Source organism: Amphiura filiformis, chromosome 1 (assembly GCF_039555335.1).
Source record: "Amphiura filiformis chromosome 1, Afil_fr2py, whole genome shotgun sequence".
Classification (NCBI taxonomy): Eukaryota; Metazoa; Echinodermata; class Ophiuroidea; order Amphilepidida; family Amphiuridae; genus Amphiura; species Amphiura filiformis.
Window position 1 is genome coordinate 31,752,642 of NC_092628.1, and position 13,929 is coordinate 31,766,570.

A 13,929-nucleotide genomic window follows, 5' to 3' on the forward strand; every position below is an offset into this window, starting at 1 on the left:
GATGCAGTGTACTAATGACTAATTGCTTACGTATGTACATTGTGTATTTCAGGTTTACCCATAGTGCTTCCTAAGGAGACTGAGTGTGTTCTTGTAGGGTCAGCCATATTAGGTGCTGCAGCTGCTGGACATTATACCAATGTACAGGTCATGCTAATATCCAGTAATGATGCAGTGTACTAATGACTAATTGCTTACGTATGTACATTGTGTATTTCAGGTTTACCCATAGTGCTTCCTAAGGAGACTGAGTGTGTTCTTGTAGGGTCAGCCATATTAGGTGCTGCAGCTGCTGGACATTATACCAATGTACAGGTCATGCTAATATCCAGTAATGATGCAGTGTACTAATGACTAATTGCTTACGTATGTACATTGTGTATTTCAGGTTTACCCATTGTGCTTCCTAAGGAGACTGAGTGTGTTCTTGTAGGGTCAGCCATATTAGGTGCTGCAGCTGCTGGACATTATACCAATGTACAGGTCATGCTAATATCCAGTAATGATGCAGTGTACTAATGACTAATTGCTTACGTATGTACATTGTGTATTTCAGGTTTACCCATTGTGCTTTCTAAGGAGACTGAGTGTGTTCTTGTAGGGTCAGCCATATTAGGTGCTGCAGCTGCTGGACATTATACCAATGTACAGGTCATGCTAATATCCAGTAATGATGCAGTGTACTAATGACTAATTGCTTATGTATGTACATTGTGTATTTCAGGTTTACCCATTGTGCTTCCTAAGGAGACTGAGTGTGTTCTTGTAGGGTCAGCCATATTAGGTGCTGCAGCAGCTGGACATTATACCAATGTACAGGTCATGCTAATATCCAGTAATGATGCAGTGTACTAATGACTAATTGCTTACGTATGTACATTGTGTATTTCAGGTTTACCCATTGTGCTTCCTAAGGAGACTGAGTGTGTTCTTGTAGGGTCAGCCATATTAGGTGCTGCAGCAGCTGGACATTATACCAATGTACAGGTCATGCTAATATCCAGTAATGATGCAGTGTACTAATGACTAATTGCTTATGTATGTACATTGTGCATTTCAGGTTTACCCATTGTGCTTCCTAAGGAGACTGAGTGTGTACTTGTAGGGTCAGCCATATTAGGTGCTGCAGCTGCTGGACATTATACCAATGTACAGGTCATGCTAATATCCAGTAATGATGCAGTGTACTAATGACTAATTGCTTATGTATGTACATTGTGTATTTCAGGTTTACCCATTGTGCTTTCTAAGGAGACTGAGTGTGTACTTGTAGGGTCAGCCATATTAGGTGCTGCAGCTGCTGGACATTATACCAATGTACAGGTCATGCTAATATCCAGTAATGATGCAGTGTACTAATGACTAATTGCTTATGTATGTACATTGTGTATTTCAGGTTTACCCATTGTGCTTCCTAAGGAGACTGAGTGTGTTCTTGTAGGGTCAGCCATATTAGGTGCTGCAGCTGCTGGACATTATACCAATGTACAGGTCATGCTAATATCCAGTAATGATGCAGTGTACTAATGACTAATTGCTTATGTATGTACATTGTGTATTTCAGGTTTACCCATAGTGCTTCCTAAGGAGACTGAGTGTGTTCTTGTAGGGTCAGCCATATTAGGTGCTGCAGCTGCTGGACATTATACCAATGTACAGGTATGTGCATTATGTTTCACATTATAGGCTTTAGCCTGGCTTGAACATTTTGTTTGAGCCTGGTCCTTACAGGACCTAAGTGGGGCTCCACATGGAGCAACCATTTAAACAAACAAACAGTGCAATAGTGTTGCAAACACATTGGAAAATTACAATTTCATATTGAAAATCATCCTCTGACTACCATGCTATTCACCAGTTTTTATTGGTTTTCTTTCATGTTATGTGACTGCAGGAAGCTATGGCTAAGATGAGTAAAGCTGGATCAGTTGTGTGGCCTAATGCAAGACTTCAAGATTACTACGCCAGAAAACACCAAGTGTTCTTCAAGATGCTGGATCATCAACTGGAATACAGACAAATCATGCAAGATGCGTAACAAGATGACAAGAAGTGGTAGTGTTATCAGTTACATATTTATGCACTAATCAATGCAAAGATCAATTGTGATTTGAATGAAGATCTACTTGCCAAGTGTTGGAAGAAATTTTAACCAAAATGTTGTAAAGTAACTTTTCACTTAACCAATTTTTGATCCATCACCAATCTACACTACTCAAACAATTTTTAAAAAGGATCAGAATCTGACAATCTTGAAAAACTGATAAAAATTTGACTTTCTTTTGCCAGTTAGAACTAACTAAAGATTCGGATTTAGCTATGTTTCATTTTGCAAAACAAGATAATATAATTTTTATTCCAAAATATTTAGTGTTGTATTTACCTGGAATCAGGAGTAATCATGTTTGAAACAATTTTAAAGCTGAATTACCCTATTCAACCTAATTAGCGTGTGTTTCCTAATAAAAACCCTCTTATAGACGAATCCAATTTCACACATTCCTACACCTCAATGGCAGCCATAGCTGGGTCCACGTCAGCTCCATCTCACCTGAAATGTACTAATGATGCGGACTTGGTAGAGATTTTAAACTGCATTCAATCACCCGTGTTACACATAGATAAGAGAATGACACAGTACAATATAGCATGGATTTTAAAGCACTTTTAATCCACCCAATTGGGTAGTCACAACACCAATTTGGTGCAGAGGGGACCCAGTAATGGCCGAATTAAATCTGACCATCACTTGGCTTGTTGGATTCGTCTATATTAGGACCTTTCTACTTGTATCTGTGCACCCTTTCAGAATACTATTTTTTGTGAAATGGGTCAGAACAAAATGCTAATTATTTTATTTAAGGAATCTGTGCATAAACTTCCAAGTGGTTGCAACATTAATTTCACAGTTCTTAATTATTTTTTATGAATTGTAGTATTATTTTGCCTGGAAATTTCCAGTGTGATTTTTATAACATAAACATCCTCTATCAAAATGTTGTACTTATGCTTCCCCGGAGTACTAATTAGGTTGACTAAGGTTCTTGTATATTTTTACAACTCTGTTGATTATCAACTCTGAAGAATACTGTGTAATTTTTAGACTAATAAATAACTCTGTGCCATTTATTTTGAGGTCATTGTGTGATTACAGTGAAATGAAGGGGTTTGAGCTGAACCGAGGTATTTTTCTTCTGAGGGAACGATTTCACACATTGACATCGAAATAGACGGTCATTTATGACTGTTTTTTGTGAAAAATAATTTGTTTTCTTAATTTGCCTGAAAATTGTTTGTCTTTCTCACCTCATCCCTCAAAATGACATCATTGTCGTGAATACTAAGCAGATTGACCAATGACGGCCCATCTCTTTGTAAATTACATCGCTGAAGTAGTTTTTGATATCCACAATCCGGGGTCCATTGGTTTGTCATGTGATATGACCATAGCCGTTTTTTCTGCTGTTCTTACATTTAAGTTTGCCATCACTGAAATTTTCAGAAAGCAGGACTGTCTCTCTTTTTCACTTTGGAAAACCCCAAATGAGGGACAGTTGGCAGGTTTGTGTATATGACATTTGGATCATTGAACAATCGGATCATGTAGGATTCTTGATCTCGTAGTTGCTTCATGCTCTTAGATTTTGTTGAATTGCAGGGAGTTTAGGTTAACAAACTTCAAACACAACATACTGATTGTACTTATAGGTTATATTCAGACGGATTTCTATAGTTTAATTTTACCATTTATCACAAAAAAGAAACCCACACACAGGCAACACATTATATCTAAAGCATCCATTTTATTTTTATCCAAATTTCATATAACATGTAATGTAATCACATGAAAAACACTAAAAGCATTACAATGACCAAAGGGCAAATAAGATGACAATCAAAGTAATTCAAAACTTGTCTTTCTTATCTTAATAATCCTTTGCTATATCTCCTTAAATACATCATACAATGCTGCATTACCATTTCATGGTGCAAGCGAAAAGTTTTTTTTTTAATCACAAAGAAAATAATTACAATGTCATCATCATATTGGACAATTTCATTTGTATGACTTATTTGAATAATAAAGCACTTAATACAAAATATACATACAAGGTATGACCTTTGACATACAAGGTATGACCTTTGACCCCAATATATCATTCTAGTAAGAACTATTATGATCATCAAATCCCTGTTATTTGATGTACTGAAATAATTGGCAGTAAAGACAGAATTTTTTTTTCTATGACAGTTTCAAATAAAATTTTGTTACTTTCAAATGCTCTTCAAATCAATTGATTTTATTGTTAACACTGCAGTATTTTATGTGCAGCAAATTATGCAGTTCAAATTCTTCAAATCAATTATATCGTTGAATACCGCAATATTTTATGTGCAGCAAATTATTCAGTTCAAATTTGTTTAATTAAGGCGTATTAATACTGTCCAATCCTGACTTGTTATCAAAAAACAACTTCTTTCAACAATTTCCATTCGTAATCTGAAAAACCAGTATCAAAGCAACAAAAAATAAGCTTTTGACATAAAATGCAACAAATACAGGTAATAGTCATAAAGTAAGATAAAATTTGGGGATCACTTTAAGTACATAGTCTCTCTCATTGTACAATATTTAAAACAGTGTTTACTATACTACAAAATAGTACATTAAGATGTTTTAAAACAGTGTTGTTTAAAAGAGCAACAAAGCATAACACACATGAAATAGGTGCGAAGGTGCAACTGATAAAACTGCAAAAAGCAGTTGTAAATCGCATACAAACTGTCAAGCGATAAATTGTTTAATACCTATTTGCATGTCAATTTAAAACTAGAAATATCACAACTTTTGGTCTGTCCCTTCATGTAAGCCTACACAAAATGAGCCTATTGCCAAGTCTTCAATGTGGGATTATACAGCTTTATTCCTCAAGCTGTATAATCCCTGTCTTGATACTATGTTAACTTTGTGATGGCTTAGACCCAGTCCACACTGGTATATTTCCGTAGTTATGTCGTAATTTCCTGAACACACGGTCAGCACCTGGTCATCATGTCATAATCACTTCTGGTAAATACACAAACCGGAACAATTACAACACAATCATGCTACAAACCGGCCCAATGATGGAAATTTTCATCATTTGTGAATGATGATACAACTACTTCTAAGGTGATACAGGACAGGATCAGGCGGTATAAATATCCAGACTTCCGGTTACATCTCAACTTCTTGCACACAAAAACAACTGAGGGTGCAGATAATCCCAATTAGGGTACGTAGTGTGTAGTATGCCCATGACATTTGGTGCACACACAATACTAAGTTTGTAATACGATTGTAACATGATCGGTTTCAACACACTTGTGTGGACCAGGTCTAACATGACAGTAATATCCAACTTATTTAAATCAATGATTTTCCTTAAACATATCATTGATTAACCTTTTCAAGCTTTCCACATGCAAAAAGGTCAAACATAAACGATAATTTAAATGAATACAAAATTGCTCTCAGTAGGTCGCATAATATGGTTACTTACATGAATACACTATACACAGGTCTGAAAGAAAAAAAAAGTTTATACACTTTATTAAAGAACCTTTATCTACAACTTAATTTGTAAGGCTTATACCACCATCCTTGAGCAAGTACTTCTATTATCAAGGATAAGCGAAATCAAAAAAAGAAGAGAATTTGTCGCCTGCGATAATATCTTGTCAAAAAACAATTCACTGTCTGTATAATGTACAGAACTTTTATCCGTAAAATAAAAACTATTTTAGCCAAGAAATCCTATCAAAATAAAATTCTAATCCTATTTTGAGTGAGTGCAAGAGAGTTCTAATTAGGATAGCTGGCTACACTTCATGAGCAAATCTGGGAGCTGTATGCTTAGCAACCAAAGAATACTTTTCTTGCTCTTGAGTAACGGGCTAGTCCAGTTGCAACCCCGTATGGAAGACACAACCTTAAACTCCCACACAGGGAGAGTGAATTCCAAATGGGGTTACCTGAATGGGTGACTCCATTTGAAATTCACACCCCCTGTGTTTGAGATTACGGTCATGTCTTCCATAGGGGTGTATGTATTCTAAATGGGATAGCCTGTATCTGCCAGCTATCATATTTAACACTATCTTGGACTCGCCCATACATCTTGGAATAACACTTTCTATCAAGCCTGATATTATGCGAATGCCAAGCAGGTGTCAAAGTGAATCATTTCTCAGGTGTTCTGGATGAGATTCCGTAGGTCTGTAGAAATATACATTTCATCTTATCAAAACCAAGTTATTTTCTGACCCGACAGCTTCCACTATCGGAGTGATGTTTGTTGATAATTTGACAAGATGAAATCTAATCGTCCAGAACATATTTTGAACGAGTTCTGCTGGTATGCACTTAGTGTACATGTACACTAAGCTTTCACCAGGTGTAATATACAGAATACAGTCCGGTGCCATTTTAATAGATGAGTTAACTTCTGACGTCAATGCCTGGCAGTATGCGCACGCATCATCGCTCTTTCCATCGTTTTTTGCCTGGCATTATGCGCGAGCATCATATTTTGTTCAGGGCCAGTGTTTTTAAAACTCCCGCCACACCACAATAATGCTAATGAACAGTGTAGTGGTTGCATGCGGTTCACTCAAGCATATCGATATACCAGTCCCTTGCCTTTGTTGATAAACATTGAAGTCAACTCATCTATACCATCAGGGTATTTACCTACAGAGCAAAAGCTGGCTAGCATCCACCTAATACAAAGCTTGCTTTCTACTCAAACATCTATCTTTTCTCTTGTTTCGTTGTTATCCATACTAAAAATAAAGAAGCACCAACAATCACCCACAACAATGTAGAGAATACATTATAAATGCTTAAAAACTTCTAATATATAATCTGTCTTGTCGTCCTTTAAACAAATAGTTAAAATGCATCTACTTACACTAGATAAAATACAATCATAACAACATAATTCATCTACATAATTAAAAGCACTGTCCTTATTTGGCTAACTCTTCCTGGTTGAAAAACTAGGTACTGATTCAAAATCTTTGGAACATTTTTGGCCAATTTTGCAGAACGTTTATTTTTGTAATTTGGCATAAATAATGAACTTTATGTAACATTTTAGTGATAACAAAGTACTAGAACACTGGTTTTGGTATTTTAAATAACAACAAATGAATACAACTTGCAAAATAAATGAATATCTTTAAAAGCTTGGCAACATGCTACAAATGCTTGACTTAACAGTGGCAACCTGTGTCACCCAAAACTAAACTGAACATATAAAAAATATTGGTCTCCTATATTTAATTAGTAAAAGAGTGAACTGCATGGATGCACGGTGGGACACCCCCGTAGTATGTGCTATATTACAAAGGCAATCCCTTATAAATTGGGCTAAACATATACAATATCCCAGAATTCTTTGCACCATTTATGCTAAAACAGTGCAGTTTATGTACAGTATTTGTGTATCAAACTTACAGCCCAAATCCTTTTCTAATCTACTTATTTGAAAGTCATCATCATAACTTAATAATTACAAAAACATTATAGTCATAATGTACATATTATATGCATTGAACATTTGATTTGTAAACAAAGTAATCACATTTTTAATAAAACAAATAACATAAACTTATCGTGACAAAAAAAAGATAACATAGTACTTAAATTAATTTAAAGAAATCAAACATAATTTAAGTTGGGTAGTGATTATTACTGATATTCTGTGTAACTTTTCTGGTAGTACTGAATTACAACATAGGGTGCATTTCAATAATATTTACAATACATCGTAAGATTCAAACCATTGAAAGACTCAAACCCATCCCAACTCATCCATTGGATTTTGTTACAACAGGTTTGAACTTACAATGGATAAAAGGACTTGCGATGCGCCATAAATGTCAGTGAAATGCACCACTGGTCAGTGCTGCCTGCCCCTTGTTTGAGAAGTACTGCATAGAAGCCCTTGAGGTGTTGTATGACTGTAACCACTTCCCAATCTAGTATATAACGTTGACACTGCTTTTGTGCTATAATAAATTCTCAACATACCTCCAAACAAGTACGCTTTTCCGAATTTCAATACCAACTTCATAACTTCATTCCAAATTTGGTGAGAACATACTTTTTTTTATTAAATTGGAAGATTTGCTGTGACTTTAAAAAGAAACAAAATACACAGACAGACAGACAAACAAAAAGGACAAGGAAAAGAAGTTTGTACATATCTTGTCAATGCTTGCAAGGTAGATATGAGTATACATATTTACATTATTTCACACTCTTCTTCTTGAAATCGTTTTTCTGAATTTAAAAAAAACATGTCCATATAATGGAGATAAAATGTTGTCAAAAATTCTGCAAGGAGGTTATTTAGAGATAAGATGAGTTGGAACAGAAATCAAAATCAGAAAATCCAGCATATTCCCATCAGAGAATATTATTTGTAGTTCTCTTTAAGCAATATGCTCCGGCATTGACTGTAAGACTTGTCCTCCATTTTGTAATATGCCATATTTGTGACTACTAAATCATTATTGGCTATTCAACCAACTCATCACTTACCCAATGTGAACAAATGCAATTTAGTGGTCATAAAAGCTTAACTAAAACACCTTGAAAAAATATAGTCGAGGGATTGTGTGCAATATATATGCAATTTGAGGTATGTTCTTTTTGTTTAGTACAAAAACCCACATGTAGAAATCAGCAATTCCTTTTTTCAAAAACAAGGGTTAGCATAATTTTCCTGCACATTTGAATTACAATACATGCCATCATGTATTTTGAATTTTTGTCTCATATTTTATACATAGTAGATTGTGCATATTTTGTTAGTTACACTCGCTGGGGATGTAGACATTAACACAATCGGTGTTCAAACAGGATTGATATAGACAAGCTTACCTAAAGGTATCATCTCAGATCAAAAACAAAATTATTTGTTACACTATCTCCAGCTACTGGGCTATTCCAGTTGAAATCCATCCACCCTATGTAAGACACAGCCTTAATCTCCCACACAGGAGTGTGAATTTCAAATGGGATTACCTGAATGGGTGACTCCATTTGAAATGTACACCCCTGTGTGGGAGATTATTAATGTTGTGTCTTCTACAGGGGGTGTAAGGATTTCATCTGGAATAGCCCAATATTCTCTCATTTCCTAACAGCAGATTAATTCATCTGCATCTTAAAGTAATATTAATTGCCCCAGGCAATATGCTTTCTTTATATTTTTGCCCCATATTTGTTCATGCTCTGGAAATGAGAGAACGCAGGAACTTGATGATAGTTCCGTCATTTGCAGCATTTATAAGTTGATTTTGAAGTGCATCATCACCATCAATGTCATCCTCCTCCTTTGCAAGTCAGTCATTATAATAAAGGCGAACCGACCAAGAACAGTAACACACTCATCCAAAAGTTAAAGAGCATCATCCAATGTACAACATCTGAGTCATTTGACAAAATATATCTTTAAGTACACATGCACATTATTGTTGCTTTGTGCAACTGAAGTATCCATTCTGCTACTCCCATATCTTCTTCATCTTCTTCAAGTATCTCCTGATAGTCAATGTTTTATCAGCATTTCTGCAAGCAGTTCCTTTCAGTGTCTCACATTGACTTAGGAAAGCTGTTTCCTTCAAAGTACCTCTTAGTTAGTAAGCAGTAGTTCTCTTCAAAATTGAAGATAGCGATATGCATAGAAATCTGGTTTCATACGTGTCCTGGCTACATTAAAATACACAATGCCTTCTTTTTATAGGTCCGTGTAGCCATCGACGTAAAGCAAATAAAAGTCTTTTTTTTTGTCTCCTCAACATTGTCTTGTAAAAAAGAAACCAGTCATATAAAATGATAATGCTTTTGCTGGTACCCTTTTCCTTTTCCACTCGGGTCTTTGGAAGAGTTTATGTGTAGTGATCAAAGGAGCCAAGGTATTCCAATGCCGCTCTGTAGCAGAACTGATACTGATCCTGTCAAATTCGAAAACGATACAGAAAATGGGTGTTATAGGTGAAAGAAATAATTCCGCACTACAAATGTGGAAGTTCAGTTAAAACAAGATTAATCAGTCCAAGATAATTCACACTATTCATTTGGCACTCAGGGTTCAGCAAAAACAAAATAATATCAGATTTTGCAAGGATCAGGAAAGTCTATAATTGGATGATAATGACATTGTCCATATTCTTAATTTACCTTCTGATATTACCCCTGGTCAGTGTTTACTCAGAGGCTGTATGTCACAATTTTGGCCCAGTGAAAACTATATAATACCCCTGGTCAGTGTCAACTCAGAGGGTGTATGTCACAATTATGGCCCGGTGAAAACTGTATTTGGTGCACACAAATTTGCAATGCTGTATTACAATTAGTCAATTTAAGGAATTACAGAGCCACAATTGGGACTAATTTAATTGCCAGAAAGAGTAAACACGGCCCTGGTTTCTAGTAAGCCAAGTGACAGTATAATGTTTTACTAGCGGGTACCCACACAATATTACTGTAAACGCATGATCATATTAAGCCAGGATTGTGAACAGGCACAGCTTTGTATTATTATTACTAGTTACAAATATATTAACCTACCTCTGTTTGGACCATTGCCGGCCTCTGCGTTCTCAACATCTTCACTGTCTGGAACATATCAACAGCGCCCTCGTACCTCATGCGTTCTAGGACAATGCTAAGTGTGATGAAGACGCCTGTTCTTCCAACTCCGGCACTGAAGTGAAACAAAAAAGAGGAGTTTTAATAATAAGTAATAATTATCTGGCTATTATTTTCAATTGTGTGTTTTATGGATTTACTTCAGGCTCTGGTTAGTTGTGTGCCGCAGTCAGATACACAACAAGGGATAGCAAGGGGTTAACTGCAAACGGAGACAGTCTTTTACAACTTTTCGAAATCAAATAAAAAGGGGTGTGGATTCGAAATTCCTTTTCCAAACCTAAAGGTCTGAAACAGAAAAATCAAATGACAGGAATTGTCTTCTGCAATTTTAAAATTATATCACCATTTCCAAGTGGCAAACATGCTGTAAATGATTTCTTGTAGTTTTCCACTTCCACTATGATTTGAGGAATTTCTATAAAGTGCAATTGTTTTAACCCCATGAGAACTACCTGCCGATTAGCCAAAAGAAGTTTTCATTATCAATTGGACCAATCAGCAACGTTGTCAGAATAATTTCACCATGCAAAAAATTGAGGTGAATTATTTGCAAAGCTCTATTCTGATTGGTGATTAAAATGAAGATATCATGTAATTGACCAATCAGAGGCAATGTTAGATCGGCAGGTAGTGCTCAGGGGGTTAAACAAATACATGTCAAGGCAATTACAACCATACCTGCAGTGTGCTGTGATGGGTCCATCTTGCCCAAATTGCTCTTTGGTCTTGTGTACTTGTCCAATGAAATCAATGAAACCCTCGCCCGACTTGGGCACGCCCTGCTCAGGCCAATCCGTGAACTGAAACTGCCTGATAGTTCTCGATTGTCCGTCCTGCAATGTGTCAACAATCATCATGTTAAAGCTCGATACTGTGGTTATTATCACATGGCAAATACAATTTCTGGCCTGCTAGTTAGGCTAAGAATGATAGGTGTTAAGTGAATATATAGTCGGCACCACTGCTATTTATTTATAGAGTGCGTCTCGTAAAACGGTTATATGGATGACCTTTCTTTGCACCGACAGTAGATAAATTATTCACAAAATGACTTTTCTAAGTGCTTTCATAAATAATTCTCTGGATGACCTTCCTTTGCACTCACAATAGACGTAAGGTATCAACAGAAACCATCCACATCTTTTTCAACCGCCACTTTCATTACAATTAGCAAGGGGGAGCAGGTCAGCAGAGCTGCTCTGTTCTCCCATATCAATTTATGACCTAAAAAGAAAAAGCGTTGAAAATGATGCAGATTTATCAGAGTAGCGAATCAGCACTAATAAATTCATGCACCTCACCCAACCCTTCAAATAGGCACACAGTGTAACTGATTAAGAAGGAAAAAGAGAAAAATGAGGAGGGGAAAAAGACAAAGATTACATGAAAGAACATCTTACCCTTGCATCTGTGACTTTGAATTCTCTTAGTATGTACTGAGGCATGTTGTACTCTGACATTGGGTCTACAACAAAGTACTGATAACGAGCTGATCTTTCTGCAGGCCAGTATTGATGACATTTCTCCTGCAAATGGAAAAGAGTAAAACAATCAATGAAGGGAAGTCATTGTATTTGTATTTTTACAATCTCACCAAATTTATTTTTAAGAGATGTGAGGGATGGTAACTGCAACCCTACAATAACCCCAAATGTTGAAGTTGATATACTTTTTTCCATTCATGTGAAACACTCAATTTATAGTTCTTGGAACTATGTTATTTCCAGAAACTGTAAATTTTTGGAGGAGTAATATCTGATACTTGTCTTTGATGTTTACTTTGATTCTGACAATGAGAGTCAATCAATTAAGAGTCAGATCATGCTTGAACCACCCTAACCTCTGGGATCTAACTAAATCTTTTTGATTTAGTGCTACACATACCATAAGCTAAACACATTTGACACACATTACCTGATATATATTTTAGATATCTTAACATTACATTTACATCTTCTGTATCTAAATGATGGTGAATTTTTGTATTCAGTGTATTCAAAACTAGATCCTCTTGTTATCATATACAAACTTACCCTTCCCATTTCTCTAAGTTTTGTCAACATAACAATGATGGTTGAATTCTGCTCCCACAGCATCCTCCAGAAGTCTTCCGTTGTCTCGGCAAGCGGACCTTGTGTTGCTATGTAGGCATTTCGTGATCGGTATCCCTAAAGAAACAAGATGCATACATAAATAATTAGCACATGCTGACTACATTTTAAATTTAGTACAAGGGTGTCACCTAAAGTTTCGGCGTCCATCTGAAGTATGAAACTAGCTAGCATTGCTAGTGATGCATGATGAACAGAACAGGGAATAATGCTTTGAATTCAATATCATACTTACATCGATACAACTTGCATTAATGTAGTCAGAGCCTTCTACTCCTCTTATGGGCTGTAAACACACTCGAGTTGATTCATCTGAAACATTAGAAAATTTCATGTTATACCTTTAAAATTCTTGTTTTATTCATTAGCTCAGTACCATCAACCGGTTGATATCCCCAGTTGGCAATGACTTCACACACCTGCTAAATGCAGTTCCCCAAACTTTCAAACTTCACACAAAAATGAGTTGGTTTTAAGTGTTTTAACACACACACAGACCCAGTTGCATAGCTTTAAAGCACTAAATGGAACCAGGGATATCCCTCAATTGACTGTATATCCCGATTTCAGGCAAATTTGTCTCAAAACAAGCGCACCCTGATAAGACACATACACACACACATCAATAAATATACAAACTATTTCCAAAAGTTAACTTTCCAAAAGCATTAGTCACTATTTCAAGCGACACCTGCTGATGTAAAAATTGTTTGGACTGCTCATGTGTTTCCCCACCTCAAATTAACAAATTGTTGAAGAGAGATGAAATGGTTTTACTTACATGGAAGAATGTTAACCAGCCTATTCTTGAACTTATTGGCTGGTAAGTTGGCACTCACAAACTTGGAAGGCAGGGCCTTTTGATTGGCCAGACGCTGCAAATAGATAGATAGATAGATAGAACATTAATCATAACTACATAATAGTAAAGAAAAGTAATATAATATAGATTTTCCTGCTTAATTTCATTAGAACAACTGTATAACATTGTAATGGATGCAATTCTTATTCCTTTCTTAAATTTTAATACTGAAGTCTTCATCCTAACCCTGATCTGGTAATCCAAATCTTTATCCAATTCCAAACTCTAAGCCTAAAGACTTGGTGTGA

General features: G+C 35.9%; 1 protein-coding gene across 3 annotated transcripts in view; it reads right to left on the reverse strand.

Annotated features, from left to right (window-relative positions):
- Nucleotides 1–7,097: 7,097 nt before the first annotated feature.
- The window catches only part of LOC140143879 (receptor-type tyrosine-protein phosphatase delta-like), a 284,842-nt gene continuing 278,010 nt past the window's right edge, over nucleotides 7,098–13,929 (reverse strand). For all 3 annotated transcript variants that reach the window (XM_072165844.1, XM_072165736.1, XM_072165794.1), the window contains 7 exons: nucleotides 13,601–13,694; nucleotides 13,055–13,131; nucleotides 12,742–12,876; nucleotides 12,109–12,234; nucleotides 11,387–11,541; nucleotides 10,625–10,760; nucleotides 7,098–10,008 (listed from right to left, as the gene is read on the reverse strand). In XM_072165844.1, coding sequence (XP_072021945.1) covers nucleotides 9,943–10,008; nucleotides 10,625–10,760; nucleotides 11,387–11,541; nucleotides 12,109–12,234; nucleotides 12,742–12,876; nucleotides 13,055–13,131; nucleotides 13,601–13,694 — 789 coding nt within the window. In that variant the 3' untranslated portion in view covers nucleotides 7,098–9,942. The remainder of the gene's footprint in view (nucleotides 10,009–10,624; nucleotides 10,761–11,386; nucleotides 11,542–12,108; nucleotides 12,235–12,741; nucleotides 12,877–13,054; nucleotides 13,132–13,600; nucleotides 13,695–13,929) is intronic.